This window comes from Rhinoraja longicauda, chromosome 23 (assembly GCF_053455715.1).
Source record: "Rhinoraja longicauda isolate Sanriku21f chromosome 23, sRhiLon1.1, whole genome shotgun sequence".
NCBI lineage: Eukaryota > Metazoa > Chordata > Chondrichthyes > Rajiformes > Arhynchobatidae > Rhinoraja > Rhinoraja longicauda.
Window position 1 is genome coordinate 10,588,251 of NC_135975.1, and position 27,942 is coordinate 10,616,192.

The following is a 27,942-nucleotide window of genomic DNA, read 5'->3' on the forward strand; positions in this document are numbered from 1 at the left end:
GTTTTACAGAGTACCCTGTTTACCTATCTGTTGTACTGCTGCATGTAAGAATTTCATTGTTCTGTTTCAGGTTCAGTTTAGGAGCAAGGAGGTCCTACTGCAGCTGTACAGGGCCCTGGCGAGACTGCACCTGGAGTATTGTGTGCCATTTTGGACTCCTAATTTGAGGAAGGACATTATTGCTATTGAGGGAGTGCAGTGTAATTCCCAGGACGGCGGGACTAAGATACGATGAAAGAGTGGGTTGTATTCACTGGCATTTAGGAGAGGGGATCTTATAGAAACATATTAAATTCTTTAAAGGATTGGACAGACCAAATGCTGGAAAAATGTTCCCGATGTTGGAAGAGTCCAGAACCAGGGGTCACAGTTTAAGAATAAGGGGTAGGCCATTTAGGACTGAGATGAGGAAAAACTTCTCCTCTGCCACAGAAGGCAGTGGAGGCCAATTCACTGTATTTTTTCAAGAGAGTTAGATGTAACTCTTAGGGCTAAAGGAATCAAGGGATATGGGGAAAAAGCAGGAACGGGGTACTGATTTTAGATGATCAGCCATGATCATATTGAATGGCGTTGCTGGCTTGAAGGGCCGAATGGCCTACTCCTGCACCTATTTTTCTGTTTCATGACTATAAAATGCTCGTGACTTGAAATCCTACAATATCGTGTTACATGAATGCGCTACACGAATGCAAGCTTTGCAGTTAAAATGGGGACCCATTCCTTCTCTCCAGAGATGCTGCCTGTCCCGCTGAGTTACTCCAGCATTTTGTGTCTATCTTCAGTGTAAACCAGCATATGTACTGCAGTTCCTTCCTACACCTTGCAGTTTAACAATGTTTTCTCTGCTTTTAGAGTTTATTATGTTGCTTTGTCATGCTTAGTATCTCCCATTGCATTATTTTCCATCAGATATTAAACATTTAATGTTAGTACCAAAATGAAATATCATCGTCAAATGGGAGGCCAATGACAAGTGTAGCCAGCGCCCACTCCCGGCCTGCATCCATGCCACGCCAACGTGGTCGGGGACAGGCTATTCCGGGAGCAGAGACTCCGGGTCCGTCATGCTCTTCCTTCCCCGGCCACTTCCTGTCTGCATGAAGTGACGGTCCGGTGTTCCAATCGGAGCGCTTGTTGTGTGAGGCCAAGTTCCGGTGTGGGCTCAATGGTGGCTCCGAGACTCTGTGAGGCGATTTAAAATTAAAGAACTGAATTTTTAGAAATAGCCGCAACTCCCGGAACGAACCAAGCGGCTCGCTGCGGGAGATCGAGCGTTTCCGGATCGAGAGTCTCACTTACTTCGCACCATTAGCCGCACGCAGCGGGGCGGCAGGCCCAGGCGCCATGGCCGTGGACAGGCCCTCGCTCACTGTCGTCTACCAGGCCGTCAAAGCGCTTTACCACGACCCCGACCCTGCCGGCAAGGAGCGCGCTTCCGTGTGGCTTGGCGAGTTCCAGAGATCGGTAAGGGAACGTCGTGGAAGGAAGGAAGGGAGTGAGTGAGCGCGGTGAAGGAGGCCCGCCCGATTTTAACTCGGGCCCGGCCTCCCAAAGAGGGAGGCAGAGCAGAGGCGGAAATAAACGTCGAGCTGGAGCTAGTTACTAAACTTTATTGTGTTCCAACAACTTCATTTTAACGTCAAAGAGTTGAGACCATTGAAAGGTGTCACCAATGGAAGGTACAAACTGATGATGAAGCCAGAGAGCTCCTCCATCATCTCAGTAACTTAACAATTATTATTACATTAGCCCTCAAATCAACTGAAAACTCTAATTTCATAGTTTAAAAGGGTAGGAAACTTAAAAAATAAAAAAATCACATTCAATTACTTTGAATTTAATGTCAATAGTTTAGTTTTATATTTCAGATATCCATCTGAAAATGTAATATTGCTGATTTGTTAAAATTAAAGAGGCAATATTCTTATTTTGGCTCCAACTGAATGAAGGCCACTAGATAAAGCTTTTAATGGCAGTAATTATATATCTGATAATAATTAGTCTAAAAGTCTCGAGTAAATGAAATAGAAAAATATTATTAGTATTAGTGAAAGAAAAAAATCTGTAACGTCTGTTTGAACATTTAATGAATGTTAGTTTAAGAGATTGAAAATAATCAAATAAAAATTGAGACAAGGTTTACCAATAGTGGAGCCAGAGGAAAATAAATCATATTTTAAGAACTGAACACATGAGAATGAGATGGGATCATTTTAAGCAGCATTGGTAGTTGGAAAGAAGATTAACCTTTCAGATTCTGATGATAGATTGACCTGATATATTAATGCTGTTTCTTATCTCACAGTTGCTGTAGGACCTGCTAAGTTCCTTTCCCCACAGATGCTGCTCAGCCCACAGTGTTCCTCCAGCAGATTTTGTTGCTTCAGATTGCAGCATCTGCAGTCAGCATTATTTTCTGTTAGGTTTTGTATGTCTTCATGTTTTTTATGGCTTGGGGATATTCTGAGGGGAGAAAATCAAAAATATCCAACTATTTTAAGAATGATTTTCGCAGCTACACTGTAAAATGCACACAAAATCACCTAGAAATATCTCAAGATGTTGGGATGAGTTAAATAAGTAGAAACCATAGAAATTGAAACCGTTTACAAATTTACTAAGGTACACTATCGATTGTTATCGAAGGTGCTTACAATTGTAACAAAATGTCGCTGGGGAGGAGCTGAGACTTTTCAGATAAGGGACATTTGTGAATTTGAAGTCAAAAACACAGTTCCATATGTTAGTCTGGCGTAATGATAAACTGTGTAGAAGGAAGGGAAAACGAATGGGAACAAATCAAAGAAATATGGCTTAAAAATCCACATGGTAGTAGGCAGAACATGCAAACTCCATATAGACAATAGCAGAGGTCAGATTTGAATTTGAACTGTGCCAGTATGCTATCACAAATGATCGATAAATAAGAATGAATATAAAATATAATTAATTGTTCTCAACAAGTATATCTCACACCAATAAATAAAGCTCCCATATAATGACCAATTTGAGGATGAATTTTTAAAAAACAATTGAAAGAGAGGCTTATAATGTTGAAGAATAATTGGCATAATTTTAGAAATCAGAAAGGGATGACTGACGAATTGAAAATGGGTGAAAGTAAAGCCAGTACAGATTAGCATGAAATACAATTGATTGGAAGAACTTTTGCAGGTACCGAGAAGGGAGAATAAATGTGGATCGCTCAGATTCTGAGGCAAGATAAATTATAATGGGGAATAAGGAAATTAATGACAACTTGAACTGCTACTCCACGTAGTAGCAGACTTAAATAGTGATCCAGAATTACAGGAAAACAGTCTATCAGTAAGTTAAACATAATCACTATTTGGAATTAGAAGAATACTGCAAAAGGTGTTGGCAGTTTCCCTGGACCCAATGGCCTATGATCTTGGAATAGAGATCATAGTTGAGAGATGATGGGGGCATTGATAAGTATCTTTTGCACTCTTCAAATTCTAGAAAGATGTAAATAGGTTAGTCAATAGATGTAACTGTTATTTAAGGAGGGAGGGAGAAAATGCAAGCCGTTTCACCAAATGATAATTAATAAAGAAAATACTTGGAACAATTTTAAAAACTGATAAAACAGCACTTTGAAAAATTGCTTCATATCATATCATATCATATATATACAGCCGGAAACAGGCCTTTTTCGGCCCTCCAAGTCCGTGCCGCCCAGTGATCCCCGTACATTAACACTATCCTACACCCACTAGGGACAATTTTTACATTTACCCAGCCAATTAACCTACATACCTGTACGTCTTTGGAGTGTGGGAGGAAACTGAAGATCTCGGAGAAAACCCACGCAGGTCACAGGGAGAACGTACAAACTCCTTACAGTGCAGCACCCGTAGTCAGGATCGAACCTGAGTCTCCGGCGCTGCATTCGCTGTAAAGCAGCAACTCTACCGCTGCGCTACCGTGCCGCCTCTGGGAGAACCATCACTGCTTTATGAATTGAAAAATGTTTTGGACTGTTTTTTTTTTGTGGATAATTTGTTAGGGAATAATGCTCTATAAAAGATGGCAAATGTTTACAAAGAGACGTTTATCCAAAAGAAGGTGGCGATAAAATAGAAGGTTACTTATTTTACTTGCAGGAGAAGAACCATTTTTGGTGAACCGTTAAATGTTTCAGGGAATTAGATGACCTTGTATTTAATAGACTAAAGTTAATATGTAACTACAACAATTAAGAAGCCAAATGAGCTGCTTGTCTTTATTACAGGAGAGTGAGTGGGTAAGTCTTACTGCATTCGTGCCGGGCTTTGGTAAGGCAAGTACAAGAGTACTGTGTTGAATTTTAATCCTTGTTCCAAGGGCAAGAATATTGTTCATTTTGAAGCAGAAAGGCTGTTGCTCCTAACTGGAAAATCTAAAATGAATGGATTACAGACTGGGGTGAGGGTGGTGGGGGGAGGGGGGGGGGGGGGGAGAGGAGAGCAAAAGGAACAACAATCACAGAATAATTACAGCCGAGAGGGGCCATTCAGCCTATCAAGCCTGTCATGGCTCAATGTAAAACCAATACCCGATGACCCACTCCCCTGGCTTGACCCTGTTTATTTCCTACCAGGGTACTTTTGAATGCTAGCATTAAATTTGCTGCTCCTGATACTACACTGTGCTGTGTGATGATCCTGAAAGGCATTGCAGGTAGCCTTGGGTTTGAGCCAGCGAGATAGAAATCAACTGGTTACACAAGACGGGTCTCGACCGAAACGGCACCCATTCCTTCCCTCCAGAGATGCTGTCTGTCCTGCTGAGTTACTCCAGCATTTTGTGTCTAACTGGTTACGCATGTTTGTAATCTGAAATAAAAGTGAAAGAGTTCAAGAAATGCTGAGCATGTTGGGCAGTAGCTCTAGAAAGAGAAATAGAGTTAATGTTTCTGGTCAAAGACCTTTCATCAGAACTAGAAGGAGAGAATACAAGTTGGAATCAAGCTGCTGGGAGGGAGGGCTAAGGCAAAGAAATATCTCCCAGCGGATAAAGGTTTTTAAAGGAGAGAAAAAAACGAAGGCAATATCAGAAGATGGATAACCGGGTCGATTCAGATGCAGACAGAGGAACTGAGTTAGCCAAAGTTGTGGAATACAAAATTGAGCAATGATGGCTGCAACTTTCACATTCAGAAGATAAGGTTGTTTCCTCAAATTTATATTGGACCTCATTAGAGGATTGCAAATATATCAGAATGGGAGCGGTTAGGTGACGTTATGTGGAAGATAACTGGGACCTCAGAGTCGCCCCTGTGGATTAATTGTAGTAGCTCCCCATAGCGGTCAATCAATCTGGGGAATAGGGGACCTTTGGTTACCTAGTCCAACTCCAGTACACCTTATTAACCATCTTTTCTGAATCTTCTGTGTAGAAAGCATCCCAGATGCTTTTTAAGCAGGAATTTAAAATAATGTTATTGGGATATGAATAATCTTCACAAGATGGTGACCAAGTTGCTTTGTAGATATTAAACTTCACACAGGATTAGTGTCACCTTGATTTCAGAATGCCTATTTGTTTCCTGACAGTAAAGGAAAAGAAATAAAACTGGAGATTGAAACCAAAAAAAAGAAATGAAACTGGATTTGAAACCAAATCTAAATGCTGGAAGAAGTCAGCTAGACAAGCAGCATCTGTGGAAAGAGAAACTAGTTAATAGCTCAATTGAAGGATCCTTCCTCGGAAAATAATGGATAGGGCATCATTTTTCAAGAGCTGGGGTAAGGCTCCTCCTCCCCCTTAATACTGCCTTGTTCACTATTGCGTTTGCTCTTGACCTGAAGCCAAAATGTTAACTAGTTTTGCTTTCTACAGATGCTGCTTGTCTTGCTGATTTCTTCCTGTTTCCTTAAAGTCACTTTACAAATAGTATTGTTTTCATAACCAGGCACTTAAGGATCTGAGGAGAGAAGGAATGGGTGACGTTTTGGGTCGAGACCCTTCTTCAGTCTGAAGAAGGGTCTTGACCCGAAACGTCACCCATTCCTTCTCTCCTGAGATGCTGCCTGACCTGCTGAGTTACTCCAGCATTTTGTGAAATAAATAGGGACCATATGATCTGTTTTCAGTTATTTTAATTGAAGGATACATTTCAGCCTGGAGAATAGAAAAAATCCCTTCCACATCCTCTTTGAAATAAAGTTGTGGGACATTTCATTCCACCTTGGAGGTTAGGAAACGACGAGTTTACGGTCTTATCTGCAACGGCTATTCAGCAGTGCAGTACTCTTTCACTGCTACACTGTAAACCTAGATTTTATGCTTCAATTTCTGGATTTTAGAAAGTTTGTGATATTTAATGGAAGAAACTGAGGTGTGTAATGAAGGTCAAAGGCTTGGTATTGTTTGAAAATCGTGAATACTCAGAAGAAATTAATTGGATCTTTACACAAACTATGTAATAATGATAGGGAACGCCAAGGTGACTGGGTGAGCCAATTTTTCCATGATTTGGAATTTAATCATTGTGCGTATTTGTAAAAGCTTGATTGTAAAGGTAGATTGGAAGAGTCTATTACAACATTTGTGATGGAATTAAATGTTCAGGTCAAGGGGCATGCCGGTGTAGTAACCAGCTGCCTTGTGCTCAAACCTTGAGTATGATAGGGAAAATGTGATGTACAGATAGTTATTCTTGTAATGCCTGCACAGTCGTGGGCATTGTACTCTTAAAATTGAATCCATACCAATGCAGCATTTGATATGTGCCATGATACCTATTAGTACAAAGCATGTTTATCTGGAGATAATTTCTGTAATATTTAGATATGGGAAAACAATCCATTTTTGTGATTACTTATCATACAATAAACAAAGTTTGTTATTTCCCCAAAACCCAATGTCTGAGATTTTTTCGAGTGAATTGTGCCTTAATGCTTGCATGGATTAACTGACTTGACATTTCTTCTGTTTTTATTTCCCTCTCCTCCTCTTCCCCCCCTCCCTCCTTTCCTCAACCCTCCCACTGCAGGTGTTTGCTTGGGAGATTGCAGATCAGCTGCTTCAGTTACAGCAAGAGGTGGAGCTCTGCTACTTTGCAGCTCAGACAATGAAGATGAAAATTCAGACCTCATTTAATGAACTTCCTCCTGAAACACATGTGTCTCTACGAGACTCACTACTCACCCATATTCAGAATTTGAAGGACGTGTCCCCTGTGATTGTTACACAGGTCAGTTTTAGATTGGAAGGATTACCTAACAATCTCTTCTCTGAGTGTTATTGTATGTTATTTGAGGGCTCTACTCAACTAATTCCTTTCAGTATTTATTTAAAAATAGCTATTTTGTTCTGTTTACTCAATGGTCTGAAGTCCCTACCTGTAGCAAGATGACACATTTCTCAATGAAGCATGTTTTTTCCTTGTATGTTGACTGGTAAGTAGTTACTCAACAAGGTTATTCAACTTGACTTTATTAACCAATTGTTTCCTTGCCCAGCAAGGCAGTTTTACAAAGCACTAAAATGTACCATGGGAAACTGCAATTGAACTACAATTGCATTTATATTCCCCTAAATTGAGTAAAGAGCCAGACATAGGGAGAAATAGATTGAACCAGATTTTGGAAGAAGATCATGGACAACAGGGAACATTACCATGCACTGTTGGAAATGGTTCTATGATTGCCAACTATGAATTGTTTCTTTCAAATTTTCCTTCCCCAGATTTGGCAACTACTGTCTTCTTCAGTATGCAAAGTGATATAAACATTAAAGAACTGTTGACCCTTATTAACCAAGCCTTTATTTCCCGTGGTTACCAAGAGAAGCATTTGCAGATTCCCTCAACTTCTCCCCATCCCTTTGGGGATGCATGTGGCCCAGATAAAACTGTTCCCTGCAGGCTTAATTGAGGCCTGTTGTCCGGACTCGATTGAAGAATTGCTGCTTTTTGAATTGTGGAATAGAAATTGAATTAGAGTAGTGACTTGAAGTTGGTTCAACCTTGGCATCTGAGTTTTGTTTGTAGAATGAGTAAGTTTTTAATGCAGGTACTGAGAATTTTTCTCTCTTCAGCTGGCTCTGGCGATTGCAGATCTTGCCCTGCAAATGGCTTCATGGAAAGGATGCGTGCAAATGCTAACTGAAAAGTAAGTGACTGGATTCGTTTGGTGCAATTTCATGGGAAAGCAGAAGGAGCTACTTCCTGGTCAGGGTGGGACAACAGTAACAAAGGATATTCCCTCCAGTTACTTCCCCTCTCCTTACATCATCCCACTTGGGGAAGGTGGTGGGTATGCAGTAGCCTGTTCATCCACCACATCGAATGAGTGAGGAAAAAAAATAGATACTTCACTTTGCATGTGCTTTTCCAAGTGTGAAGCAAACTTTGTGATTCTCTGAACGTGTGCTAATAACTAGGAAGGCCTCACTCTACAAAGAGATCTCTCCTAAACAAACTGCACAATTTTCATTGCATTAAATGCATAAGATATGCGTTTAAATCCTTTTATTTAGTTCTTGAAATGCACAGATGAAAACAAACAACAGACAAATTTGATGAAGGTGTCATGACATGTAATTGTCAATATACAAGCAAATTGGTTGGTTCTGTGTACTTTTAATTAAGAAATTGCATTGATTCATTGTTGCTTTAATTTCAGGTATGGCAATGACCCATCATCCCTATCCTTCTTGTTAGAAATCTTAACTGTGCTCCCAGAGGAAGTTCACAGTCGCTCTCTTCGAATTGGAGCTAACCGCCGCACTGAAATAATCGAGGACCTGGCATACTCCTCAAGCACAGTGGTATCCATGCTGGTATGTATGTAATGTTAATACCTGGACCATATAGAATGTTTAGAAAGAATTGTGTTGGAAGGAACTGCAGATGCTGGTTTAAACCGAAGATAGACACAAAATGCTGGAGTAACTCAGCGGGCAGGCCGCATCTCTGGAGAGAAAGAATGAGTGATGTTTTGGGTCACGGGAGAGGGAGATACATAGATAAGGAAGTGTAAGGTGTGAAAACAGGACTAAGTTAGATAGGTGCATGGATATGACAGGTTTAGAGGGATATGGACCAAGCTCTGGCACGTGGGACTAGTGAATTGTTGAGGTGAATTATATAAATGCACAGATGGAGGAGATTACGAATTACAAGTCAGTTTGAGTACGAGAGAACCAAGTGGAATTAAATTAAAAGTTAGATGAGGAAGAAATAGAGGAGGTTGTTATGGAGCCTAAACTTCCGCATGACCTGATAGCTTATTTAGGCCTGTCTTTGTATAGCATTTTAATATTTTTTGTTTCTGTAAGTTTTGGATGTGATTTAGTTGATCCACTCAGTGTTTGAACAGGTGGACCATATGAAATGTGAAGTGTGTATGTGAATTATAACCGGAGTGCAAGCAACCATTTGCAGTCCCCTGCATGCATTCTATCTTCATCAAATCAGGAAAATCTTTTGCATTGTCATGAAAATCCATAATGGCCACCTCTTATTCCCCAGACAGCCTGCACAGAGAGCTGTGGCAACGAGGAGAAGACTCTGATGAAAGTGTTCCGATGCTTGGGCAGCTGGTTTAACCTGGGTGTTTTGGATAGCAACTTCATGGCAAATAATCGACTACTGCTAATCCTTTTTCAGGTTTTGGTGAGTTCTTCAATGCGAACTACCTAGTTGCAATCTGTTCAGTTTACCAATGTAGAACAAGTATGAAGGATCCATGTTTATTGAACTGAAACTCCACTTCTAATATTAGAGTTGCTGAATTATAACAAACAATATACGACCAAGTTATTTAACATAGCTGGAATTGTTTAACATTGCAACCCGAATAAGGTTTAGTTGACAGAAGATCGTTGGTATTTTTTGTGATGCCCACGTTAAAAGAAAAAATATTCATGACATCACCCCATCTCAGGTTGACCTTTTTTGCTTGTTCTCTATTATATTTCCATTGCTTGGTTGACGCCACAAATGGTAGTCAAGCATTGCTTTACAGCCATTTAACAAATGTATGTCTATCTGTGTGGCAGGTTTTTAAAGTAGATGATTGGCGCACATAATTCTCCCTGTTCCTGTTCCACCAACATAGATTTTGTCTCCCTCGCGCATGCTCTGTTCAGACAGCTCCCAACTAAATCCGCTTTTCACACTTTTCAGTGATGGTCATTGTTTGTTGACCGGGGATGGGATCTCTGCTTGCTTGCTTCTCCCATACTAACTGAGGAATTCCTTTCTTCCAGCAACGTGATGATACATCGACAAACCTGCACGAGGCTGCATCAGACTGTATCTGTTCAGCGTTGTATGCCATTGAGAATGTGGAGACAACAATACCATTAGCTCTGCATCTGTTTCAGGGTGTCCTAACTCTAGAATCTGCATATCATATGGCTGTGGCACGTGAGGATCTTGATAAGTAAGAATTTTTAAAACTTGACTATCAGTAGATAATGCCATAATCTGACGTGTCATTGAGCACTGGTAGTTCTGATTTGAATTAGGAGAAGTTTATGATGGGTATTGTTGCAACATTGATATAGTTGTTGAATACCTGGGCAGGTAACTCAAAGTCGTGGACTGATGATATGAAATCGTGAGTTCAAATCCAATTTCAAGAGAAGGGGCTATTTAAATTGTTACTGCAACCTGCACGTGAAAAAATGGCGCTCATGAATAAACTTATTTTTTGTTAAATTGCGTTCATTCATTTTAGTCTTAGGAGGTGCTTTTTACATATTATTGGTAAAAATAGAAAGATTCAATCTTTAATTTTATGTGACTCTGAACCACGACATTGTAGTGGACTGTTAATCTGGAATCGCTAAACACATTGCTCAGAGGGCGGCACGGTTGCGCGGCGGTAGAGTTGCTACCTTACAGCGCATGCAGCGCTGGAGACTCGGGTTTGATCCCGACGACGGGTGCTGTCTGAACAGAGTTTGTACGTTCTCCCCGTGACCACGTGGGTTTTCTCAGAGATATTTGGCTTCTTCCCACACTCCAAAGACGTACAGGATTGTAGGTTAATTGACTTGGGTTTGTGTAAATTGTCCAGAGTGTGTGGTAGGATAGTGTTAATGTGCGGGGATCGCAAGTGTGGTGCGGAGTCAGTGGTCCGAAGGGCCTGTACCCTAAACTAAGACAGCTCAGTATCATCTTCTCAAGAGCATTTTGAAATGTACACTCTCCAGGTCTTGTCATAGGGTCACCAGAACTTTACAAAATAGTCTGCCTATGGTTTAACTAATTTATATACAACTTTCCTGCCTTTTATGCCATTATAATTTGATAATTCTGATTTGAGGGATGTGGGTACTCTTTAGACCCAGATTGTGAATCTGGAATTCTCTGCCACAGAAGGCAGTGGAGGCCAATTCACTGGATGTTTTCAGGAAAGAGTTTGATATAGCTCTTAGGGCTAACAGAATCAAGGGATATGGGGAGAAAGCAGGGACAGGGTACTGATTTAGGAATCAAGAACGATCATATTGAATGGCGGTGCTGGCTCGAAGGGCCGAATGGCCTACTCTTGCACCTATTTTCTATGTTTCTATGCAGACAATAATATATTTTTCATTTGCAATTCCCTGGTTGAATTTTTTTTAAAGAGGTATTTTGATGGAACAAATTTTACTTTGCAATTCATGCTGATTTCTAGCCATCCTCCCATTGCAGAGTTTTGAATTACTGTCGGATTTTTACTGAGTTATCTGAGACGTTTTTGGAGGTGATCGTGCAGACACCAGGGCAAGGGCTTGGAGACCTGCGGACACTGGAACTATTACTGATTTGTGCAGGGCATGCACAATATGAGGTAGGAGTTGCAGCATGGTGACGGGCACGGGCATTGATCTTATCTTTTTATTCATCCTGTTCTGAAGATGTGGCGTTGAGACAGAAACTGCTCCATTTTACCCCAGCCAAAGTGCGTTATCGTACGCATGTGTCTGATAGTGAAGTATTGAGGTTTCAATCCTAATTACAGCTACATTTTGCCCAACCTGCAGCTGATTATGTTGTAGGAGACCTCGTGAGTTTTTCTAATTCTTGGCAGTGTTGAATTGTTGTGGAATCCTTTCTATGGTGACTGCACTAACTTTTCTTTAACTGGGGTCGGCAGTCCAAATTCTCTGACCTTGAATGCAAAAAAAGCTCTGATCCTTTGAAAGATGAGCATATTAAGCTGGTGGGTGGAGGGGAAGAGTCAGTGAGGGGCAGGTTGGGAGCTTAGAAGTGCGCACCACCAGCCTCAGAATCTGCTTCTTCCCCTCTGTTATCAGGCTTCTGAAAGAACCACATATAAGCTGCTGTCCAATTCACCTCTATCCCATTGAGGACATTGGACTTTGTCTCTGGAACTATTGCGTTACAATGCTGAGAATTATATTTTGCGCTCTGTATCTTCACCTTTGCTCTACCTATTACGTTACGATAGAACTTTATGTATCCCAGGACGGAAATTGTACTCTAGTTTGGCTTGATTGTATTTATGTATACAGTAGTATTATATGATTTGATTGGATAGCATGCAAAATAAAGTTTTTCACTGTGTGCCTCAAAACACGTAACAATAATAAACTGTGCAACATTTGGGTTGTTGCACTGCTGAAAAAAGGTTTACACTGATATTGTGACTTTCATGAGCATGGAATATTGCAAATTTGTTGTGCAGTTTAAAAAAACACTTTTTGATAGTGCAATGATTGCTCTGTCAGATCCTGTAACCATTGTTTTGAGCACAGTGCTCTCTCCCAACCATGTAGGTCTTGACCCAATATATGCTGCTAAATGAGGTTGAAATGTTCACTAGTCAATAGTCAATAGGTCGCGTCTCCGACTAGGCTTTCTAATGAATCTTATAAATGGTTTGTTTGTAGAGAACTAAACAATGATCTAATGGTTCAGGTGACAAAAACAGATAAAGCTGTTCAATTTATGTTTTTGTCTCAGATTTATCTTGTTTTTGATTTTCATCTAAGTCTCCAATTTACTTCTCATTTCCAAAACATTTCTGATTCCTACAATATTGACAACGGTTGTGTAAAATAAATTGGTGTTAAAGGAGGCTATAAATGTTTCAGTGATAACCTCTGTATATTTTGGAAGTGGTGATCTAAGAATGCTTGGTATGAAGTGTATCCTTGTCAGTAACGTTCACTCCTTGACTTTGTTAAAATTGAATTATTGGATGAATAGTAAATTATTTTGAAGTGATTAGTGTCCTGTTTCTCTGGTTGCTGATTTCCATTTCACCCAGGTAGCAGAAATCAGCTTTAACTTCTGGTACAGATTGGGAGAGTATCTGTACAAAATGAGTGATCCATCACGCCATGCTGTCTTTCGTCCTTACATCCAGCGACTGCTTCATGCCTTAGCCCGACACTGCCAGCTAGAACCAGATCATGTAAGTTTTTAAAGAGTTTAAATGATTTTTAAAAATCTGAATAACCAGATTTGAGAGGAGAATATTTTGGAATCTGGGCGAAAGTTCATTGGAGGTTTTCCCTTATCAGGAGAAGATTAAAAAATATATATCCATTGGGGTTTCCAGATATATCTGCAGTCCTATCTTCTTCACAAAGTGCTTATTCATCCATGTGAATCTGGGCATAAGTGGGAGATTTTCGATTTGTGATGATGTAATTGCAAATAAAACCCTGTTCATGAACCGAACTTTCCAGCTGGTCTCATTAGGTTAAAAGACATGACATCTTTATTTTTTATCTCTTTTCTGAATTGTTACAATCAGTTGTGAAATCCCTATTGGCTCATTTGTTTGAAAGATCTGCCTTGCATCTGGGCTGTCCCCTTATCTATCTGAATGATTTATGTCTGCCTTTCACTCTCAATTCTGTTATATTCCCTCCAGGCTCACCAGTGTAAGGATATTTATATACATGCTGCCACCTAGCAATTAAGTCAAATAGCAACAGTTTTCATCTATCTATAAAGAGCCAAGTCAATTTGACTTAGCTCAAGGACTGAAATGTTATATTTGGAAAAGGTTGACATGACACTAATCTGAGGCATATAGTCACTAGCTGAATTCTAAAGTCCACATTGAGCTAAAGGAGATTAAGTGGGTAGGGATTCTCTGTGGCAGGACAGAGGAGTGTATATAAACCATGTCAAGTATGTAATCATATCATATATATACAGCCGGAAACAGGCCTTTTCGGCCCTCCAAGTCCGTGCCGCCCAGCGATCCCCGTACATTAACACTATCCTACACCCACTAGGGACATTTTTTACATTTACCCAGCCAATTAACCTACATACCTGTACGTCTTTGGAGTGTGGGAGGAAACCGAAGATCTCGGAGAAAACCCACGCAGGTCACGGGGAGAACGTACAAACTCCTTACAGTGCAGCACCCGTAGTCAGGATCGAACCTATGCCACACCTTTTTTTTCAAAGCTGGCATTTGAGCCCTTATCAACCGCTACCACTGGCTGCCAAAACTGCATTCATCGTAGTGGTCCATTATCCTGCAAGAATGAATTTTCTTCTTTTCTATACCTCCAATGAAAGTTTGTGGGTTTTATTCTTGTCTCTTCCAATCCTGCGACTATTGTCTATGTTATTAAGCTTGTTTATTTCTATTGCCGCACTGGTGGGTAAGGCAAGGCAGCGCCTTTACCACCTCAGACAGCTGAGGAAATTCAGAGTGTCTCTGAGGATCCTTCAATGCTTCTACTCTGGGGCTGTAGAGAGCATCTTGTCTGGCAACATCTCAATCTGGTTTGGGAACAGCTCTGCCCAGGACAGGAAGGCCCTGCAGAGAGTAGTGCGTTCGGCAGAACGCACCATGGGAACTACACTCGCCCCCTTGCAGGACCTATACATCAGGAGGTGCAGATCAAGAGCAAGCAAGATTATGGGGGACCCCTACCACCCCAGCAACGGACTGTTCCAGCTGCTATGGTCAGGCAAACGCCTCCGCTGTCATGCTATGAAAACGGAGAGGATGAGACGGAGTTTCTTCCCACAGGCCATCAGGACTGTTAACTATTATATCTCCAGGGACTACATTTTTTTTTCTGTATTAATTTAAATTTTAATGCTGTAATTGTATTTTTTTTGCACAATTCGCAGGCATTGCCACTTTCATTTCACTGCACATCTTGTATGTGTATGTGACAAATAAATTTGACTTGACTTGACTTGACTTGCCTTCTTTCATCTACAGGAAGGAATTCCAGAAGACTCGGATGACTTTGGAGAGTTCCGGATCAGGGTGTCAGATCTTGTGAAGGATGTGATATTTCTGGTTGGATCAATGGAGTGTTTCACACAGGTGATAAATCTGATTCCATAAATTCATGCTGAGATAAATTGTTGTGGTTTATGGGGAGTATTGTGGGTATAAAGGGATTTGAATCCTGAAAATGGTACTTTATGATTGATTTCTGAAGGTATAATGGTGATGCAGCAGTTAAGTTAATAGACTAATAACCCAGAGGTCTAAACTAACAATCCACACCAGTTCAAAGGCAGCTATGGGATTTTTCATAAAATGCTAGTCATTACTAACTGACCACAACTATTAGATTGTCATAATAACTCGTCTGATACACCAATGTATTAATGGGAGGAAATTTTCTATCCTCAATTGATTTGACTTGCATGTGAATTCATGATTGACTTGCATCCCCTGTTGGCCTTGCATGTCATTCCATTGCGAGATCTATTCTGAGTTCCCTCTATTTGACCCAATTTAGTGCTGCACAGCAAGTGGATAGGGTCTTCTGTTTGCGCAGGGTTTAAAATTGGATAGTATCCATGACAGTTGCAGTTGTACATTGATTGGTAAGGTGATTAAATGGCTGACCAGAGTACAAGTTGGAGTAACAACACTTGCAATTACCTAGCATATTGAATACAAAGAACAATCCTGGGATGCCTTAAAATAATGATCGGACAAAAACTGGTACCAAGCTAAATAAATAAACCTTAAGGCATGTGATCAGGAGATTTAAGGAATACCTTCAACATCAACAAAAAAAAATTGCATTTGAAGCACCATTAGTGCAGTAGAACATTTGGTGACATTTCACAGAAGGTATTACAGCAAAATTGATATCTAATCAAAGAGGGTGTTATTAAGACAGGAGTTCAAAAGCTTGGCTAAAGTGGGAAGCTTTAAGGAACTTGTTAATAGACCTAAGAAATATGAGAGTTTAAGAAGAAATTTCAGAACTATGAGCCTCTGTGGCTGCATGCGTGACTGGCAGTAGTGGAGTGATGAGAATCTACAGGTGCTCAAGAAGTTGAGAATTGAACGACTCGGATATCTTCAGCCGATGCTAATTGCAGTGAGATGGGTGAAATCACTTTGGCCTTGAATGGGATGTGGAAAGAGTGCTTTTGTGACCAAAATAGCCCTCTCTCTTTAAAATTAAAAAATCCGTGTTCTGGATCTGATGTGATCTAATTTAACTATGCAAATCTCTTGAGGGGTTAAAGAAATAATTCCTGTTTTTATATTACCAATAATTTGTGTAATGTTTAATGTAATTCAATGCTTCATTTATCTTCTAAGCTCTATTCTACATTGAAAGACAGTGGACCTTCTTGGGAGATCACAGAAGCTGTTCTCTTTATAATGGCTTCCATAGCAAAGAGCGTGGATCCGTAAGTAATTGAATGCAATGAATAAAGTTAAAGCATACTGGAAATGTTACTGCAAAAGTTGGTGATATTTTGGAGTATTGAGTTGCTCCCTGTTGAACTATCCTTCACTTTTTGCATTTACTTAATCGCTTTCAATATCTTTTATCTTTTTCATTTTTACCCCTACGTATACGATTGATATTTGGCGTGGTTCAGTAGGCTGAGGCCCTATTTTTGCACTCTTTATGCTCTACGACTGTTTCAAACCATTTGTAATATATTCCATTGGATGAATTGTCTCAATTCTTTGCGGAGAAAACATCTTTTCCCTCTAAGTAGTTGCACTAAAGATAAGTTTGTACCCATTAGCTTCAAAGTTCAGCTGAAATTAGTTATTTTTTAGTCAATTAATTGATTCAGATTGATTACAAGACCAATCACAATCTTTATTTTGTTGCCTTAAATTCTCCTCTTCAAAGATGGGTCCTTAAGACAGAGAGAACAAATGTTAAAAATATCCTTTTTAAAGTAGGGATACATTTAAGTTAACTTCATCAGGCTACTGAGTTGTCACTATTGGAAATTTGGGGAATTTTGTTTATTTACAAAAAAATTCTTAACCCATTTCCTTTCCCGATCAAAATGAATGGGTTCAAATCCCAGGGCGTAAGCACTACCACCATCGACAGTTTTTGGTGGTGTTTTACATTATCAACAATCTACCCCATAGTCATTATTTTCCACCTATCTGTTCTGGTAAACATTAAAGAATAATTGTGAGTTCTATCAATCATCCTTTCTCAACTTTGATGATAACTTATCAAACTAATCTCACTGCATTGTTGTTTGTGGAATTTTGCTGTGTGCAACAAAGCCATTTAATCCACTTCCTTAGTATCTGTTACTACATTTGCATGTAAGACTAAATGTAGTGAAAATAGCTAAGTATGCTAACCTGATTGATTTATTTTTTTTGTCCCTTTTTTGTTGTTGCAGTGACAATAACCCTACCTTAGGTGAAGTTCTTGAGGCTGTGGTCCAGCTCCCGGATACTGTGCACATTGCAGTCCGATTCACTAGCATTGAACTAGTTGGAGAACTGAACGAGGTTGTTGATAGAAATCCCAGATTCTTAGGTGTGTAAGCTCATTACTCAGTGTTACAACTAAGATGGGTCATATGCTTTTCATGGCTCTGGGCCTGTCTTGGTTCTAAACTGGCTGCAAAGCTATTTTCCTCCTTCCCAGTGGGGGAAGTTGCATGTTTGGAAGGTGCCTTTAAAGAGAAGGGAGTTCAGATATCATTGACAAGCACCAGCAACGATGCTGGTGGACAAGTATATGCTGGAAAAAAGAATTAAAAGATAGTTTGTAAATTTTCAATCAAGTTGAGTGGAATAAGTCTTGTGCAGACCGCGAGTACTGATTTCTGCATGGTCCTTGATTTCATTGCTCAGTGTAAGATGGTGGTGACTGCCATATTTGTCTCCTTTGGCTGCAGGGTAAATTCACTTTGCTTAATTGTGAATTATTATTGTGAATTTATAAATAGTATGTTTTATCTATTTTTTGTTGTGGGGTATTTTGCATGGTAATTTAGTGCAGACTGTTCCTTTTCCCACCATAGACCTGCATCATTGAAGCCACATTGTGGAAAGATGTCATGAGTCTCGTATAAAGAGACTTTTCAGATTATCCAGATGCCCTTTGTTTTTTCTTCCCCTTAACCCCAATTATTTCTGTTGTTTAAATATATAAAGGGGAAAAGGGTAACTAGAGAGAGAGTGGGACCTTGGGAATCAAAGCGGTCACCTCTGTGTGGAGCCACAGGAGATGGGCAAGGTGCTAAATGAGTATTTCACCTCTGTATTTACCGAGGAGAAAGGCAGTAGGCTGGAGGAAATTGGAGCAGTTACTGGAAGTGTCTTGAGAGCAGTCAGGGTTACCATCGAAGAAGTACTGAAGGTACTGTCGTGTTTGAAGGTAGACAAATCTCCAGGGCCTGATCAGATATATCTGAGGGCATTGCGGGAAACTAGAGTGGAAATTGCGGGAGCCCTGGTTGAAATTTACGAGTTGTCCTTAAATACAAGAGGTGCCGGAAGACTGGAGGGTGGCAAATGTTCTGCCTCTATTCAAGAAGGGCTGCAGGAAAAATGCTTGGAACTATAGGACAGTGAGCTTAACATCTGTAGTTGGTAAGTTACTGGAGAGTATTCTGAGGGATAGGTTATACAGGCATTTGGATGGGCAAGAGCTGATTTGGGATAATCAGCATGGTTTTGTACGTGGAAGGTCGTGCCTCACAAATCTGATTTATTTGATGACGTGACCAAAAAAGTTGATGAGGGCAGAGCTGTAGATGTTGTGTACATAGACTTCAGTAAGGCGTTCGACAAGGCTCCGCATGGTAGGCTGCTCTGGAAGGTTAGAGAGCATGGGATCAAAGGAGAGAGCTGAATGGATAGCAAATTGGCTCCACGGACGGAAGCAGAGGGTGATGGTGGAAGGTTGCTTTTTGGACTGGAGGCCTGTGTCTGGTGGTGTGCCTCAGGGTTTGGTGTTGGGCCTGTTACTATTTGTCATCTACATCAATGATTTGGATGAGAACATACAGGGCAAGATTAGCAAGTTTGCTGATGATACAAAAGTTAGTGGTTTTGCAGATAGTGAAGATGGTTGTGAAAGATTGCAGCAGGATCTGGATCGATTGGCCAGATGGGTGGAGGAATGTTTGATGGAATGTTTGATGGAATTTAATACAGAAAGGTGTGAGGAGTTGCATTTTGGGACCTCGAACAAGGGCAGGACGTACACAGCGAATGGCAGGCCTCTGGGTCGTGTTTTAGAGCAGAGGGATCTCGGAGTATAGAAGTTGGGAGGTCATGTTGCAGTTGTATAAGACGTTGGTGAGACCGCATTTAGAATTTTGTGTTCAGTTCTGGGCACTATGTTAGAGGAAAGATATTGTCAAGCTTGAAAGGGTTCAGAAAATATTTACAAGGTTGTTGCCAGGACTAGAGAGTGTGAGCTATAGAGAGAGGTTTAGTAGGCTGGGTCTCTCTATTCCATAAAGTGCAGGAGGATGAGGGGAGATCTTGTGAGAGGTATACCAAATCATGAGAGGAATAGATCGGGTAGACACATAGTCTTTTGTCCAGAGTAATAACTCATTACATAAAACATTTCTACATGTCCCATTTGATCTCTTGTCACAGACTTTTAATTGTGACCTTTAAGCTAGTAGCAGAACTCCCAGTTCTGCATGAATTGAGGAATCAAAGTCTGAATTTAGTCTAACCGGTCAGGGGGTATGAGGAGAAGGCAGGAACGGGGTACTGATTCTGAATGATCAGCCATGATCACATTGAATGGCAGTGCTGGCTCGAAGGGCCGAATGGCCTACTCCTGCACCTATTGTCTATTGTCAGATACTTGCTGGCTAAGCTCATGGAAGACATAGCTAATACTCCTAACAATTATATTTCCTCGATAAAAGACAAGGTTGAACTAATGGAGATCTGTTAAGATCATGAAAAGAATAGATGTTTTGGATATGGAGATCTTCAACATATAAGTAAGAGAGTCCAAACCTAATGTTAAAAATTATTAGATATTCTCTTATAATAAATTGATTTGGTAGGAGAATGTGAGTTGGTATATAGTAATCAGGGCAAATGATGTGGATGCCTTGAGCAGTGAAAATATTGGTATGGAGCATCATGGATCATTTGGCTCAATTGCTGTTTTTGTACATTATGCATTCAATAAGCAGCCCTGAAAATAATGTTTCTTCTGATCATAATCTTCCCCTTCCAGATCCGGTGTTGAATTATTTGATGAAAGGACTACGGGAGAAAACACTAGCTTCAGCAGCAGCCAAGGCCATTCAGAATATCTGCTCCTCCTGCCGTGATCACATGACCCACCACTTTGAGGGCCTCCTGGAGATTGTCCGTTCCCTTGACACCCTCAGCCTCTCCCATGAAGCTGCCATTGGCCTCCTAAAAGGTAACTTTAATTTTAATCTGGACTGACTCTCATTGGTATGCATCGGCCATCAAACTAGATGTCGGTCGGTATATTTCGATGCAATGAAAAGATACATCATAGTGTTTGTATGCTGCCAGATCTCTGTCCTTGCTTTCTATCGGTCCACTTATCTTGACAAATAGCAACTCGGTAAGATGAGTAAGTTTGAGTGGTACACTAAAAAGGTTACTGTAGAGCAACCGGTGGTAATTATTAATTGGAGAGGACTTGCCTCAATTAAAACAATTAACTGATTAACTTAGAAGTGGAAAGATTCATTTGAAAGCATTAATATAGTTAAAATGTTAGTTTAGTATATTAGCTAGTGTATGAAATATTGTACTAATAGCACAATAACCAGTAGAATAGGTTACAGATTTTGTGTTGTAAGGGCTATGTAAGGAGGTGATTCGAACCTGAGAATATTTGTTAAGAGTGAAGAATAAATTAAGTAAGCTTAGTGATAAGTGTGTCAGCATTTGCACAGTCTCCAGTTAAGCAGATACATTATACCTGCAAAACGGACATGTATCTGCCAACATTGAAAAATAGCCATATATGTTATGACTGTAAAGAACAGGATAAATCCAGTCTGCTCAAGTACAATATGTCAACATAGAATAGGAACAGGCCTTTCAGCCCACAATGTCCGTGGCAAACATGATAGCAAGTTAAACTAATGAATGGGATCAAAGAGGCTGAGTCATCCTCTACTTAGAGGGAAAGAGAAAAGCTCTCCATTGGCTGTAGTCATTCTTGCATACAGGAAGATGGATGGAGTTATTGGAGATGAATTAATTATATCAGTTCTTGCAGATATTCAAAATAATCACTGGATTCCACAATCTTCAGCTGCTTTATCAATGAAGGTCAGAAATGGGGACGCAGTTCCTCAGACAATAAAGCAGTCTATGCCCACATAAAGCAAGATCTGGACATAATTAAGTTTGGACTGATGAACAGCATTGAATCTTTGTGCCAAATGAATACCAGGTAATGATGCACAGTGAAATCTATCACTGTTGACAACTTGGGTCATCACCGACTGGGAATGTAATGGAGAGCGTTGGAGGCTTGGTATTCTAAGTTGGGTGATTCATTTTCTAATTTCCCCAAAGCCCATCAGCATCTACAGGCACAAATCAAGGGAATGGGATATTTGCCATTTACCTGGTTGGATAGGTGTGGCTCCAACAGCAGTTAAAGTTTTAACGCTTTCCAGCCCACTTGATTGACACTCCTATCTTTAACGCCCTCCACCAGAGTGGCTGCCATCTTCATCATCTACACATGCTAGAGAAATAAGTTCCCAACCAACTTAGAAACTTGGAAGTGTACCATAGTTCCTTTTGCATCACTGGGTCAAAGTTATAAACCACACTTTTTCAAGGCACCCTGGGAATATTTTCCAGCACAACGTTTTTAGTTTAGTTTAGATACAGCACGGAAACAGGCCCTTCAACTACCGGGTCCGCACTGACCAGCGATCCCTGCACGTTAACACTACCCTACATGCACTAGGGACAATTTTACATTCATACCAAGCCAATTAACCTACAAACCTGTACGTCTTTGGAATTTGGGTGGAAACCGAAGATCTCGGAGGAAACCCAAGTGGTCACGGGGAGAATGTACAAACTCCGTGCAGACAGCACCCCTAGTCGGGATTGAACCCGGGTCTCTGGCGCTGCAAGTGCTTTAAGGCAGAAACTCTACCGCTGCGTCACCGTGCTGCCTATATACATATACATCCCTAATCGGGGATGTCTTTTAAATGCTGGCTTTGTGATCAAAGTCCACATCATGTCAGCGAACTCAAAAAATAAGTTACTTCCATAAGTAACATTTATTCAGGGAATTTAAAGGATGCAACATGATGCAGCTCTATAGGACTTTGTTTAGACCACATTTGGAGAATTGTGTATAGTTTTGGTCGCCCCATTACAAGAAAGGTGTGGAAGATCTGGAGAGGGTGCAGAGGATGTTTACCAAAATGTTGCCTGGATTTTTGGCTACAGGGAGAGGTTGGATAGACTTGGGATGTTTTTTCTGGAAAGTTGGAGGTTGTGGGGAGACTTGTTAGAAGCATATAAAACTGAAAGGCATTAATAGGGTAGACAGTCAAAACCTCTTTCCCAGGGTGGAGTGTAACAGCAGAGGGCGTAGCTGTAAGGTGAGAGGGGGAACGTTTAATGATGATGTGCTGGGCAGTTTTTATACTCGGAGGGTGGTAGGGGCCTGGCACGCATTGGCAGCTGTGCGGTGGAAGCAGATACGATAGTGGCGATTTAAGAGGCTTTTAGATAGGCACATGCAAGTGCAGGGAATAGAGGGCTTTGGATCATGTGCAGGCATCTAGGCATCATGTTTGGCACAAACATTGTGGGTTGAAGGGCCCATTTCCTGTACTGTATTGTTCTATATGTTCCATGTTTAGGCAAAATATACCATACGTGGTAGCACAAAAGAAAAAATAAACAGTGCAGAACATAGTGCTATATTAACAGAAAAAGCAGAAAAACCTAATACCAGGGGGTATAGGTTTACAGTGAGAAGTTTAGCAGCGATTTGAGCAAGAGAAATGTTAACCAATGATGGTGGTTACAGTCTGGATGCACTGCCTCAAAAGCAGGTGAAGGCAAGTATTCTCAACATAAATAACTTTTTGGATAAGCACGTGAGTCACCAAGATAAGGTAAGCAATGGATCAAGTGCTGTTAAATGATACTAGTAGAAATAGAACTTGATGGTTAGCATAGATGTGATTGACTGAAGGGCCTATTTCTATACTATGTAACACTTATTTTTTGTTCTTTTACGATAGGTACAGCACTTGTTCTCTGCCGGCTTCCTCTGGAGAAGATCACTGAATGCCTTAGCGAGCTGTGTGCTGTGCAAGTCATAGCATTAAAAAAGGTAAGCTGGGTTGACTTGTTAGAGCACAGTGTCTTCACCAGGAGTCTAAAGCGCACTAGTGCATTAAACCTCTTCCCACCCCTACCTCCCTGACCCTAAGCTGCAGTTGTCTTGAATTAAGCCCTCCTGACTTCTGGTTGGCTTTGTATTTCTAATAACGCATGTGAAACTTTGTCTTAAGAGTTATTTACACATTATTTCTCCCATCCCCATCGCTGTTTATTCAAGCCAAGTTTTTAGATTGTAAGTACTATTTTTGTTCCAGCTCCTGGCACAAGAGCTCAGCAGTGACTTGGCTACAGACCCCACCATATGGTTGGATCGACTGGCTGTTATTTTTAGGTATGGTGGATTTTCGTTGGAAACATTTGTAGTTCTGTTGTATTGATGCAGTTACTTTGTGTTGCATGTTGTTATAATGGTTCATTTGTATATTTAGTACATGTATATGGTGCAATTTGCGTTTCATCGGTACTTGATGCTTCAGGAACTTGTTGCTTCAGGAAGTTTAGTAAAATCTAGAAATTTTAAATAAAACCAAAAGAATGAAGCTACAGGAAGGATATTGTTAATCTGGAAAGGGGGCAGAAAAGATTCACCAGAATGTTACCAGGCTTTAAGGGCTTCAGTTATAAGGAGAGGTTGAATCGACTGGGAGGTTATGAGGCTAAGATGTGACATTATAGAAGTATACAAAATCCTGAGAGGTATATAGAAGGCCACCGTTTTTTCCCCCCAGGGTGGAGTTTAGAACTCGAGGGAATAGGATGATGGTGATAGGGGAAAGATGTAAAAGAGACCTGCAGGCGGTACACGTGTGGAATAAGCAGACAGAGTATGTTGGCTACAATAGTGACATTCAGAAAACATTTAGACAAGTACATGGATCAGAAATGTTTAGAAGGATACAGGCCAAATGTAAGCAAATTATTCTAACACGGTTATAAAGCCTATGGTAGGCATGGATGGGGTCTGTTTCCATGGCATGCCTCTCTGACTATGACAATGAAGTTTAGCTACATTTCTTGAATCACTGTTCAGGTCTAAACATGGAGTATTGTACACATTTCAGGGCATTGCACTTTGCATAGTTTGGTCAAATCTTTGGGGAATAGTGCATCCAGATTGATCTGCTGAGCACTTCTATTCTCAGCTTTTGCTTTGGAAACCAGTAGTTGGGACAAGTGAACGGTTTAGTGGAGGGATTAGAGAAACTGGAGAGTTTGCAGAGAATGTAAAGGAGAAATACGAGGTCTTCATGATTATGAAGAATTTGAATAGAATAAATGAGAAGCTTCCCCAATGATGGGGAGAATTGGCTAAAATAAAAGATTGTATGAAACAGTAAATATTTTGGAGAGTAAACAAATGACCATTTTGACCGTAGATGACAAGCTCAGTGGTTTTGAAGAGCAGAGCCAGATCACACCCTACGTGTTAGTGTAGTGACACCCTTTCAGATTATTTGAAACAATCTTGTAGCCTTGGGACACTTTTGGGTGTGGGTATTTTTTCCCCAATTTATGTATTGAAGATTGCCAATAGGTTGCATTTTCTGGGATTTGGAAATTTGAGTCTGGACGATGTGCGGTTTGGAGGGGAAATGCAGATGATATTGCCATGTGCACACTGCCCTTGACCTAAAATGTATGGTTGAGAGTTTGAATGGTGCTGTCAAATAAGCCATGAAAACATGCTGCATTGTATCTTGCAGATGATATACTGCAGCACTGCAGCCACGCTGCACTGGTGGTGCAGACTGTGTACGGTGCTGTATGAGGTGTTTTGCTTTGGAAGAGGAATGGCTTGAATGTTGTTAGAACTGCACTCAAATGGAAATTGGAGAGCAGTCCATCACATTTCTGATATTTCATTGTACTTCAAATGTTGGAAAGGCTTTGGGTTGTCAGAGAGGCATTTTACCAAGGAATACATGTTGAGTCCTGAGCCTCAGTATTGTGGCTATAGTATTTATCGCAGTAACACTAAAGGCTGGTCAAAACAAATGATGGTGATTAATTTTATCCTCCTCAATTTGACCACCTTCCCCTCTCCTGTGGTGCTGCCAGTTTCAGGGATTCAGTTGTATATATGCTGATTAACTTGCTTGCCTAGTTCTTCATGTGTACAGCAATGTAAGGCGATATCTTTATTTGAACTTTACTTTCACGCAAACAAGCTTCCCCGCAGTGGTCAGGAACAGTGTGGTTTGATGTTGCAACCCTGCTGAAGTCAGATTAGTTAGCACAAAGTGGAACCTTCCTAACATGGACGATTCCGTTACCATTAGCTTAAGTCAGCACATCTATCAGAAATTACACAATGAAAATAATCTTTGTTAATGCTTGTGATCACAATTTGCACATGCTTTGGCACTGTTCCACATTTGCACAACTGCACTGCATGATTAATCTTTAAATTGATGCACTGGCATCCCAATCAACAATTGCTTTGCTGTAGGGATTTCACAAAGTACTTGCTCGACTGTGCAATTTATCTAACAGGACATCCCTGTGATTAATATTTACCCTGGAACTGTACAGTGATTAATCTGCCTCTTGCCACATGGAGTATGGAACTGTATTTTCTCTTCCCTAATTAATCCCCACCCTGCTGTAAAAAGTCTGTAACTTGACACTGACTTAACTCTTATAATTCCCTACGAACTGGAATTGCACATAGTGGGCTGGACTCGACCCAGCTTGGTCCTTGAAGTTGCTGCCTGGGCTAACCAAGTATCTGCACTTAGCTCTTCTATCCGTGTGCTCTTGCCAGTGGTCTCGTGGTCATGCAGCCTTTCTGTGAAGTGCTGTTGGTGGCAAGTAGGCACTGTTCTGAAAGTTCCTGGTGTCAGACCTTTTCACTGTATCCAAAAATCTGATGATTGGAGACCTCTGGTACCAGTGGGGAAAAAAATATTTCATTTAAAAACAATTTTAAAAAAAGAATAAATTGCTTAAATAATTACATTCATTTGAAAATGCAAAACTGCTCTTGTTTAATTAAATATAAAGTAAATCAAGAAAAATATACAATAAATCTACTTTAATCTGCCTTTTTTTTAATAAAAGTCATTGATCCCATTCAAATAAATGCAGGTGCACCAGATACTTCATGTGTTCAGGAGTACACCGAGAGTTCTGCTACTCTGGCATGTGCAGCTTAACTCTCCAGGTTTCTCCAGCTCTGAACAGAACCTATTTGCTCTTGTTCTTATGGCCATGAAGTCAAGAGCATCCATTATTACATATGAAGATTTATTATGCCAGCATAGCCTGTGATTGAGTTAATTGATATTGCTGTCTTTTGGTAAGGATTTTTTTTATTTTTCAAGAAGCAATTACAATTGTAAAATAAACCACCCAATGAAATTTGCGCAAGATTTCTTTCTAAATTTTGTCATGATATTTACTTCCTTCCCCCTACCTCACTTTTCCCTCCATTTTTGTACCTCCAGGTTTGTGACTTGATATGACATAGTGATTAAGATAACGTAATCATAGTCTACCGACCTAAACTTTACATAGGACAACCCTACCAAATTGCTGTCAGTATGTTTATGCATTAATTATAAGTTATGCATTAACTATTACATAACATAAGTTTATGCATTAACTATAACTATAAGTGGCTGTTCAAGTACTGATCCTGATACTTTTTTCTCGTCTATGTCTACAGTTGTAATTTTCCCTACGTATCGTTAATGTTGTTAATCATATTTAAATATAACCTGGGGATAATACCATCATATCCAGATTCACCAGTTGTATAAAATGAAGTATTAAATTAGAAATGAAATCAACAGATTGAGATAATGGGAAACGCAGAGGCAAAGTTCAATTTTACACAAGCAAATTGATTTCAACACAACCTGATACGATCCATTTTTAAGCTGAAGGGGATAGAATCTTGTCTCAATCATGAAACCTTTGAAATGTTAGTTAAAGAGGTCCGTGGTGAGGGGGTTGGAATAGTGATCAATGTATGTAGATTATTAAAACATGTACTAAAGACCCCCGAATAGTCAACGGGAATTAGAAAAACAAATATGCCAGGAGATTGCAGACAGCTGCAGGTCAAATAAGGTTGTTATAGTAGGGGATTTTAACTTTCCCAATATTGACTGGGAAAATCATAGTGTGAAGGGTTTAAATGGGGTGCAATTCCGCAAAAGTGTTCAGGAGAGTTTTCTCAAGCTATGTAGAGGCCCCCACACGTGAGAGGGCAACACTGGATCTAGTATTGGGAAGGGCAAGTTAGTGGTGTTTGTGGAGGAGCCTTTTGGGACTAGTGACCACGGTTTGATTAGATTTAAGATAGTTATCGATAGGGACAGAGGGGGCCCACATGTTAAAATGTTCAACTGGGGTAAGGCCAACTTTGAGGGTATGAGAGAAG

The 27,942-nt window shown here is 40.3% G+C and overlaps 1 protein-coding gene across 1 annotated transcript in view; it reads left to right on the top strand.

The window, feature by feature from the left end:
- Positions 1-1,139: 1,139 nt before the first annotated feature.
- The window catches only part of tnpo3 (transportin 3), a 50,614-nt gene continuing 23,811 nt past the window's right edge, over positions 1,140-27,942 (top strand). Inside the window, exons 1-14 of the mRNA XM_078420124.1 lie at positions 1,140-1,467; positions 7,004-7,204; positions 8,050-8,123; positions 8,637-8,793; positions 9,485-9,628; positions 10,225-10,400; positions 11,660-11,798; positions 13,242-13,388; positions 15,174-15,281; positions 16,527-16,618; positions 17,594-17,733; positions 20,416-20,607; positions 23,453-23,544; positions 23,810-23,886. Of these exons, the coding sequence (XP_078276250.1) occupies positions 1,348-1,467; positions 7,004-7,204; positions 8,050-8,123; positions 8,637-8,793; positions 9,485-9,628; positions 10,225-10,400; positions 11,660-11,798; positions 13,242-13,388; positions 15,174-15,281; positions 16,527-16,618; positions 17,594-17,733; positions 20,416-20,607; positions 23,453-23,544; positions 23,810-23,886 (1,859 nt within the window). The 5' untranslated portion in view covers positions 1,140-1,347. The remainder of the gene's footprint in view (positions 1,468-7,003; positions 7,205-8,049; positions 8,124-8,636; positions 8,794-9,484; positions 9,629-10,224; positions 10,401-11,659; positions 11,799-13,241; positions 13,389-15,173; positions 15,282-16,526; positions 16,619-17,593; positions 17,734-20,415; positions 20,608-23,452; positions 23,545-23,809; positions 23,887-27,942) is intronic.